Source organism: Euprymna scolopes, chromosome 2 (genome assembly GCF_053919585.1).
Source record: "Euprymna scolopes isolate OS-2025 chromosome 2, ASM5391958v1, whole genome shotgun sequence".
Classification (NCBI taxonomy): domain Eukaryota; kingdom Metazoa; phylum Mollusca; class Cephalopoda; order Sepiida; family Sepiolidae; genus Euprymna; species Euprymna scolopes.
In genome coordinates, this window is record NC_136483.1 from 140,094,319 (window position 1) to 140,105,221 (window position 10,903).

Genomic DNA, 10,903 nt, shown 5'->3' on the forward strand with positions numbered 1-10,903 from the left:
GACGTTTGCATTTTAAACTTTAATTCAGGCCATTATATATAAAAAAATAATTTTATAAAATCAACAGTAGGTTCTCTACAGTGCAATGTAGACTAGAATGTATTGTGAACTACGTCACTGTGGAGAGGCATGTAGAACTTCCTCCTGGTGTATCATGATGAGTCCCCAACTAGAGCAGCATTCAATCGAAAAATGGGTGATTTCAACGATTTCGATGACAATAAAAATACGGGAGTGTGAAACATTCGTTGATCATCATTCAATCTTGGGCAACATCGAGTTTCCATGCTAGTATATTTTAAATTTAAAAACATTGTCAGATATAGACTAAATGTTAATAGTAAAAGAAACTATTCAATTGATCCTTGATGAAGGAGAGTATAGCGCGTTTCATATTTACAAATAATACTATATATCAAGTTGGAAAGAAAGTTCTTGCAATTTTTAACTTTTAAATTCAGATGAACATATCTCAGCTCAAACAAAAATATATTGATCGAAATAAGCACCATCAGAATCAACATACTTTTGCTAATGCGTAACAAGTGTATTTATGCCAGTGACATAAAAATCTTGCGTTCTGGTGGTGATGAAGTCGCTGAAGGCATTTTTGATATCACTTAGGTTTTTGAAGCATTACTTATGCAGAAAGTTGTTGAGATGTTTGAAAAAGTGGTAGTCAGTAGGTGAGAGGTTTGGAGAGTATGGCGGATGAGGCAGAGTTCCGTAGCCCAATTTGTTCAACTTTTGCTGCAGAGGCAGTTTTGCAACATGCGGTCGGGAATTGTCGTGGAGGAGAATTGGGCCATTTCTGTTAACTGATGCTGGGTGTTGTTGTCAAAGTTTCTGATGCATTTCACCCATTTGTTGACAGTACTTGTTTGCCATAATTGTTTTGCTTGCATTAAAAAAAACTAATGGATGAGATCAGTCGCAGACCACCAAACAGTCAGCATGACCTTCTTTTGGTGCAACCCTGGCTTTGGGAAGTGTCATGGAGCTTTGTCAGTGTCTAACCACATTGTCAGTTGTCATAAAGAATCCACTCTTTATTGTAAGTCACAACCCGGTCGAGAAACAAATTGTTCTCATTGTGTAAAAGAAGGGAACATAATACTTCATAATGGCATTTCTTTTGGTTGTCTTTCAATTCGTGAGGCGCCCATTTATCAAATTTTTTTTTGTCTTCCCAATCTCTCTCAAGTGGTTGGAAATCGAATCGTTGTATGCAGTGTATCTAATTCAGAAGCAAGTTCTTGAAAAGTTGTGTGTAGATTGGCCTCAACTAAGGCTCTTAATTGATTGTTGTCAACATATGATGACCAACCACTATGCTCATCATTTTCAAAACTCTCGTCACCACTACACAATTTCTTAAACCACCATTGTATTGTGCATTCAGTAATGATTCCTGGGCCAAACGTTTTACTGATATTGCGAGCTGTTTCAACAGCTTTTTGGCCTAGCTTGAATAGAAATAAGAAAATTGTGTGAATTTGCTTTTTTTCATCTTGTATTCAACGTTCTGAAAAGAAGACGTATTTGTCTTAAAACGATTATAATTTAAACGATTAAATAGAGCAAAGAAAACTCTTAAAGATGATATCTAAAGTAAAGGTATTGTAACGAAAACTTATTTGGAAATACATCATTTGAAATCAAAATTAAAAATTCCACAAGAACGTTTTTCTCAACTTGATATTACTTGTGTCAGTCATCTATATATTAATACAATAGCGTGTGTATTATTTTCTGTGTCACACTTACATCCGGGTCATTTAATTGTTATGTACTTCCATTATTTCTTGTCATAAATAGTTTTGGTTCTAGTTTCGATTATAACTGATGGCACTCCAGTAATCTATTTTTTTAAAAATAATTTTAAGAATTCTTCATAAGTTTTGGTTTCAGTTTCGATTATGGCTGAAGGAACTCAAGTTATATATATATATATATACATATATTTTTCCATAAGTTTTTATTTCAGTTTCGATTCATGCTAATGCACCCAAGTTATTTGGATATTTTTTGTTTTTGAAATTGCAACGTTATGATATATAAAATTCGCTAGAATATCAACTCTGTAATAATATATATTAGAAACATCAACTCCGTAATAATATATATAGAAATCTTCAAGAATTAAAATATCATATTTAATGTACTTTACGACCGAGCTTTGCCGGGTGTTCATGCTAGCTTAGATAAATACTTTTGCAGTTTTAGCAAAAAAGCTACAGTGATATCAGAGCATCTCCATTTACTCTAAACATCTACAGAATGCCAACATCAATATATTACATATGTATGAGACTCATGTGGAATTTCCACAGATTCTGCTAGTTAATATTATAATTTGATGTAGACAAAATATTAATAAATGAAATGTGTTTGTCCTCCACATACTTTTACTATGTTTTACTTTCTACACAATACACAGCGATTCTTAACACCACACAATGTGCTCTGAGAATTCATTTAAAATCTCTAATCCATTCTGATCTTGATAAGAAAACTATATTTAGGGACAAAAAAATAAAAATAATGGAGATCAGTATTTATGAATATATTTTTAAATTTAAAAACTTGGTCAGATATAAATCAGGTGTTAATAGCAAAGCAAAATATTTAATTGTTCCTTGATGAAGGAGTCTATAATGTGCTTACAGATTCACAAAAAATATTATATATTTGCTGTGTTGGTTATTATCATAATTTATCATAGACAAAATATTAATAAATGAAATGTCTTTGTCTACCTCATACTTTTATTATTTTTTACTTTCTACAGGAATTTGTAGATAATACACGACATGTTGATTCTTAGTAACATCCAATGTATGCAGATAATTAAATAAAATTCCTTACACACGCGTTGTTAATAAAAAAAATGATATGTTTAGGAACAAACAAAAAAAAAAATAGAAATCTTTATTTATAAATATTTTTTAATTTGAAAACATGGTCAGATATAAAGTAAGTGTTAATAGCGAAACAAAATATTTAATTGATTCTTGATGATAAGTCAATAATGAGTTTACACATCTGCAAACGAATACTATATATTAGTTGTGTCAGTTATTATCATTAAATTTGTTGTAGACAATTAATAAATGAAATGTCTTTGTTTACCATATAATTTACTATCTTTTAATGTCTACACGTGTGTGTAGTAAACAAAATACACAGCGATTCTTAGTAAAATTGGTCCTGGATATGACCTTAACCTATATCCGATGGTGAGGTGCCAGCTTGTTCCCAGGTCCACTCTGACCCAGAGTGGTATTACCTGTTAAGGTCCGAACTATGGGTTGAATAGAAACCGACTTGAAAAAACAAATATATTTTATTAAAAAATTGTTCTTCAAAATCACTGGATTCGGCATTAAATAACCTGAAAAGGGTTGATATGCCGTAAAACAAAAGCAACCAAACCAACTTAGTAATATCAAATGTAGTCAGAGAATTAAATCAAATTTTTTTTCAAGTGTTTTTTTTTTAAATTGATGAATAATATGGGGTATTTCGCTTTTTAAATTAAATGACATAAAGTTCTTGAGATTGTGGTACGGATGTCATCATTTAATTTTGATGTAAAAATTGAATTCTTTCGTTTAAGTTTTCAAACAGTCAGCAACAGATGATTCGGTTGATTGTCGCATTATTTCCATTGGTGCTTACATCTTCTTGTTCAATTTCTTTTTTCTTTAGGATCCAACACAAATAATAGGAATAATGCAGGTGAAGGAACAGCTGGTGAGTTTTTCTTTCTCTCTATATCACCCCCCCTCTCTCTCAGTTCTAAGTGATAGACTTCGGTAGGGCAGTAAAAAATAATATGAAAACATGTCTGCACATATGTAAACAAAATGTTTGTATAATAACAGTGTATATATATATATATATATATATATATATATATATATATATATATATATATATATATATATATATGAAAAAAAATCCAACAATAAAATTATTTTGGAATTTAGAGTCAGGGATCAGTTTCATATGTAAATTTAACGCAAAATCATACTCAGATTCCTGGCCATTTTAGCGTTTTATGGCATTTAACTGGTTATTTTTTTGTTTGTTTTTTTTGCTATCGGAGATAACTTTTCTTCTGTGCATTATATTTTTGGGAAGCGGGATCCACTTAAAAATTTTTTTTTTTTTTGCAATTATATATAGTTTTACAATCTTTTCTGTCGGACTTACGGTTAGTGCTAAACAATTTATTTAATTAATTGCTCTAAATAAATTAAAATGGCCATAAAATCTAGAATTTTTAGGGAGGGGTAATTTAACTCAGAGTGTTAATCTAGAAATTTACCAAAGTTTTTTGTTAAAATTATGGACTTCGCTGAGACTCAGCGACGCTGAGTCCAAAAATATCTGTCGAAATTGCATCGTCATGGTGCATGGCGTATGATCTGTTTTCAACTGTTCATCCTGGTATATATTTTCAAGACTTGTTGCAACATCGGTACTAAGTATATCAGTATGAGTGCACAATTATTGAAAATAACGAAATTCCATTAATCTTTAAAGGTACCATTCAAGGGAAGTAACTCGTAAGTACAGATATCAGGAGTTGTTTCCCTTGAAACCTGGCTCCTGTTTGGAAAAAAACGCCATCGTCATTTACGTTTCGATTATTTACATTTTAGCCTTTTCTTCTAACTTTCATATATTATTCAATGTTTGAGGGGTAATTAAGTCGATCACTTCCAATTTCATAAGAAAAGGCAGTGTCAATATTAAAGGTTTCATCTTAATCACAGCAAATTTATACAATTATGTAAAAGCTATTTTACTTGGTAGTATTTTAGTAAACTATTAGCGCGTCTTCTTAAGATAGAGTCGACAGATCGATTAAAAAAAAATTGTCATTTTAAGCAAAAACAATACTACGTACTTAATTGTTATACGGAAACTAGTGATATATCCAAAAATTATGAAAATTCCGTGAATAGAACAACGGTAGGTGTGTCAGAAATTTCGTGAAAATAGTGAATAATTCCAGCCCATCTTTCCAAGCTTATAACTCCTCAAAAAATGTAATTCAAGCCCTAATTTTTTTTTCAAAGGAGCAAGGACAAATATTTCATTAAAAAACAACAACAAAAAAACAACGTGTTTTTTTTTTTTTTTTTTTAAAAAGGTTTTAAACTTCGGACTTTATAGGTAAATTTCTAAAAACAGTTCTTTTTTTTTTTTTAATTTGAATATATTATTTATTGACCTTTTCTCTTCAATTTGTGATATATAAGACTTTGGTACATAAATTAATTATTTACTTTTTAATAGACATTTCAAAATGGGAGGCGTGAATTATTCGACCCCCCTGTCTTTCCAAGCTTATAACTCCTCGAAAAATGTAATTCAAGCCCTAATTTTTATTTTCAATTAAAGGAGCAAGGACCAAGGTTCCATTAAAAAAAAAGAAAAAACAAATAACGTGGTTTAAAAAAAAGGTTTTAAACTTCAAACTTTATAGGTAAAATTCTAAAAAACACTACGTTTTTTTTTTGTTTTAAATTTGAATATATTATTTATTGGCCCTTTTCCCTTCAATTTGTGAGTAAATTAATTATTTACTTTTCGGTGAGTAAATTAATTATTTACTTTTTAATAGAAACTTGAAAATGGGGGGAGCAGCATGAATTAAAAAAAAAAAACGTTTGTCTAAAATATTATATTCGGTTTATTGGAAAGAACATAAAATTTCACATTGACCCCATTGTACCACGTACTAAAGATCAGAGGAGAGAGAATCAGAGAGAACTTTGTCATTTACGGCCTTTGATGTGTTGCCCCATAGATGGTAGTGTCATCAGCAGAGATGTCAACGAATGTGTTTTGGGAGATCATTGATGTATATCAAGAAGAGTGTTGGGCTCTATAATGTTCAAAAGTATTACCCCCGGCTCGCGGGTATGGAGGCAATAGACAATGGGCGCACTGGAATAGGTCTTAACTGTTCGACATCAGTATGTGAATTGACTCGTTAGCTGTTTATTTACATTTATATACAGACAAGGGGAAGTAACTCCTTTGTGTGTTATCTCCCCTTGGTCGTGGATATTACATCTCTCCCTTTCTGGATATTATAGATTGTCATTTTTATTTATTTTAGAAAATTATCAAAGTTATTTATATACTACAACTGAGATTTAAAACTAAGAATTAAAACATGCATTTTATATGTTCAAGGAAATATATTAAAGAAAAAAAAAGGTCCTACTATTATTTGATTATAAAGTCTTTCAGTTTGACTGGCGGTTGTCTTTTCCGTGATGAGTTTTGTCTTGAAAGTTGATCAGCCATTTGGGTTGCGGGTATTCCGTGGTGGTGTTTTTGCAAGTATGGACTGTACTCACTCAGAGTTGGACTCTTCTTCTTCATGGGTTGCGTTCGGACTTACTCGTTTGAACAGAGAAGAGTTTCTGGTGACTTGGTGGTTTCTTCTCTGACCTGTTATCATGCTGCCCTTTTTTGTGTGTTGTACGGTGGGGACAGCTTGTTCTGTTTCCTTTGCCTGATCAAGACTTTGTCTCCTAGGCAGAGGGGTGTTGGCTTTCTATTTTTGTTTTTGTCTGCATACCCTTTCATTTTCTCCTTCCCCTTCGAGTCATTTTTCGTTATGTTGTCATGTACCGGCCCTAGTGCTGGTCTCTCAATTGCATTAGGTAAACTGATATTCATTTTCCTGCCAGTACAGGCTTCGAAAGGAGATAGTTTTGTGGTCGTATGAGGAGTAGCTCTTTATTGCCGAAGAAAGTGAGATAATTGAGTTTTCCAGTCGTTGCCTTCCACTGTGGTAGCAAGTATAAATTTTTTTAAAGTATGCATAAAGCGCTCCACTTCCTCATTTGCTTCAGGCCATAGAGGTGTGATTTTCCTGTGTCTAAAGCCTGACTGAATTGCAAAGTCTCTGAAGTCTTGTCCCTGAAATGGGGGTCCATTATCAGACTTTAGAACAGTTGGGTATCCCTGTCTGTCAAAAATTATGTTCAGGTGGGGAATGACTACTTGCTGACAGTGAGCGAATTATTTCTACCTCAGGAAAGCGACTATAGTCATTGATTGTGACTAGTAGATAGCCTCCGGATGGGAATGGGCCTGCAAAATCGACCAAAATTTCAGTCCATGGGGCAGTTGGGAGAGGGCTGGAGTGTATCGGTTCACAGTATGTGTGTTTCGAGTTTGAGGCTTGGTAGGGAATACAGTCACGTACGGTTTCTTCCACAAATCTGTCAATTTCAGGGAACCACACCTTTTCCATTATCAATTGTTTTGTTTTGACGATGCCTTGGTGTGTATGGTGGGCTATTTTGATCACTCTTTTTCTCAATTTAGAGGGGATTATCAGACGGTAACCACGAAGAATTAAACTATTGTGCATCGACAGTTCGTCCTTAAATGGGGAGAAACTCAACAGCTGGGGGTCATTCCATCTCCTACTTATAATTGGAGTTTTCACCTTCTGCAACAGAGGGTCTTCCTCTGTCGTGTGTTTAACCTCTTCATGGGTGATGGATTTGGGTATCGTGTTTTGAACCACATACCTTATGTAAGGTTCTGCTGCATTATCTCTTGTTGGTATAGTCTGTGGGTGGCGACTGAGATAGTCTGCAGGGTTCAGGTCGTCTTTTCCGGGTTGATAAATTAGATTATACCGATAAGGCAGATAAATTAGATTATACCGATAAGGCAGATAAATTAGATTATACCAATAAGGCATGAGTCGTAGACGCCAGCGCTCGATTCTGATCGTTGTTGGCGTGAGGCTCTTCATGGTCGGTGGTGATGGTGAATTTCGCTTCATATATGCATAGATGGAAATGCTCAGCTGCATACACAACAACCAACATCTCTTTCGGTCTAAGAGTATCGTTGTTCCACATCCGTGAGTGCACGACTGGCATAGCAAAGCACTTTCCCATCCTGTGTCAGAACTGCACATAATCTGACAGGGCTTGCATCTACCATAATGTTGGTATCTTTATTGGGGTCGAAATATGCCATGACTTTAGCTCCTGTTAGAATTTTCTTCAGCTTGTTTAACGCTGACTCTTCCATTTCTGACCATCTCCATTCTGTGCCTTTCTTTGTTAGTTGTCGAAGTGGTTCGGTAATTGTGGCATGGTGTGGGATGAATCTTGCCACATATTGGGTCATGCCCAGGAATGACCGAACTTCACTAACATTATTGGGTGATTTGCACTTAGTTATAGTTGATATCTTTTCCAGATTGGGTGATGTTCCTCTTTCGCTGAAAACGTGTCCAAAAAAGGTTAGTTCTCGCACGGAGAAGAGACATTTTTCTTTCTTCAGCTTGGCTCCTGCACTCTGTAGACGTTCCAGTGTGGCTCTCAGGCTAATATCATGTGATGTCTGGTTGCATCCGTGAACTATGATATTGTCCGATATATTTTTTATTCCTGGAATATCTCTAAGTAGATCGGCAATTGCCTTTTGAAATAATTCAGAAGCTGCATTTACTCCAAAAACTAAGCGTTTGTAGCGAAATTGTCCTACATGTGTGGTAAATGTTGTTATATATCTACTAGATTCTCCAAACTTTAGTTGGTGGTATGTATTAGAGAGATCTAGCTTGCTGAATACTGTGGAGCCATTTAGGTGTGTAATTAAGTCATCCACGGTAGGCATTAGGTGTTTTTCTCTTTGGATGACTTCATTTGCCTTCTTCATGTTAATGCAAATGCGTAAACCCCCATTTTTTTTTCTGGAACCACCACAATAGGGCTTACCCATGGAGTAGGTCCAGTGGCCTCTTCAATTACGTCCAGTTCATGGAGATACTGTAATTCTGTCTCGACATCCTTCCTCACGTGGAATGGTATTCTATGGTGTTGTTGTGCTACAGGGGTTACCGAGGAGTCGATATGGAGATTGATGGTGCCCCCAGAGATTTTCCCCATTTTGTCATCAAACAGTGAAGGGAACTCGTCAGGAATAAGGACCGTTAGATGAAATGAGAAGTGAAAGGTAATCATACCTAGTGTTTTGGCACAGAAAGCACTAAGTAAGTTCTGTAGTCCAACTTTCGCTGTCAATAACAAATATTTTTGCTTTGCAAGCCTTGTCTCGGAATCTGATAGTGGCATTAATGAACCCTCGGATAGGCAGTGCTTGTCTGGATCTGTATGGAAATATGCGGGTTGTCATGTTGCGTAGGGGAGGCTTATGTTTTAAACCGTTGTACACTCGTCCAGAAATTATATTTACACTAGCACCAGTGTCTAACACAAAATTTACGGGGAAATTGTTCACAAGAGTAGTGACTGTTGGTGCTCCTTTGTGAGTTATCTCCCCTTGGTCATGGCTATTACAGGCTCAGGATGGACCCTTGAAGGATATATTTATAAATAATGTGTTTTTCATTTTTAGTAGGTGATTTCTGATACTGATTTAGATACCTTAAATTTTTTTGATTTTCTAGATTCCCGTTTCCAATTTCGATTAATTACTCTGAACTCTATCGCTTCACTTGCTGGTTGCATTGGGTATATTTCTGTTTGTTGTCATGCCGAGGCATTTAATGATATACTCTCGAAATTCATTCTAGTCTAACTAATATTTACCCGCGACGTAAAGCCATAATATATAAGATAAGCAGAGTGATTCTACTGAGAGAGAGAGGAAAAAGATAACGAAATACCAAGGTCTTATGTACGACATGAAAAGAAACTGGAATCTTAGGAAGATCTCTATCATTTTAGTAACTATAGGAGCAACTGGATTCGTGAAAAAGAATTTAAAAAACCATCTTGCAGATATACCAGGTGAACTAAGTGCAAGAGATATTTAAACAATCGCACATAAAGGGGAGGTCAGAATCTTAAAAAAGATCTCTCGGTGGGAATATCTGAGTTAGTGGGGGAATATTTGGCATTTGCCCCATCCCCAGCTTGATCAACCTGAAAAGAAAATTTGAAGTAAAAAGTAAAATTACTTTATGTTTTTATATATTTTTTTAATTTAAAATTGTTTTGTGTTTTTAGTTAAAACCTTTTTTTTTTTGTATTTTATTAAAATTTTATTCCTTATTCACGTTTTTAATTTAAATTTTTATTTATGTCCAAACTTTTTGTTAAAATTATTTTTTATTGAAATTTGAATAATTTTAAACTATTTTTTATCAAAACTTTTATATGCATATTTAACCCTTTTTTTTTATTTAAAATTATTATTTTTATTATTAATTTTGTTTTTAATTTAAAATTATTCTTTTTATTATTAATTTTATTTTTAATTTAAAATTATTATTTTTAATGAACATTTGTTATTATTTAATTTTTTATTTAAAGTTTTTTTTATATAATTCTATTTTTTTACATGATTTTTATTTAAATAATATTTATTTAAATTAAATTTTTTTTATTTTTATTTAATGACATTTCTTGATATTTATAACTCACGTAGGTACTGACAGGAACAACTTTCTCGAAATGCTGGCTCTTGGTAGGAGTTATCCACTTGATTTTGATAAAATGAAGCTTTGCAGCAACTCAGAGGTTGTGTGGTCACACACAAAAAAACCTAACATCTCTCAAGAGGATTTAGCCATTAATTTGGCCTCATCAGGATATTATGCGTAAGTAACAATTAGGAGAATTCTTCTTCGTTTTCTTGATGATCCATCGTTATCCGATAATGGCAATCTTCTTCTTGTGAATCCACTGATGTTTAAATAGTCTAATTCTGAATTCATAGGCACGGTCACAGATCGAGTATGTAGGTATGAGGTGCCGGGTAGAGCAGGAATGACTTGGCAAGCATGCTTCTTTGCAGACCTCACTGTATGGTCCTGTATTTATTGCTTCTCAAGACAGTCCACTCTCTGTGAGCAAAGGAAGCGCCAAAGATCACAGCA

The 10,903-nt window shown here is 33.9% G+C and overlaps 1 protein-coding gene across 2 annotated transcripts in view; it reads left to right on the top strand.

The window, feature by feature from the left end:
• The window catches only part of LOC145296723 (protein DD3-3-like), an 80,932-nt gene that overhangs the window by 58,719 nt on the left and 11,310 nt on the right, over nucleotides 1-10,903 (top strand). For both annotated transcript variants that reach the window (XM_080142738.1, XM_080142728.1), the window contains 2 exons: nucleotides 3,712-3,756; nucleotides 10,453-10,624. In XM_080142738.1, the coding sequence (XP_079998864.1) occupies nucleotides 3,712-3,756; nucleotides 10,453-10,624 (217 nt within the window). The remainder of the gene's footprint in view (nucleotides 1-3,711; nucleotides 3,757-10,452; nucleotides 10,625-10,903) is intronic.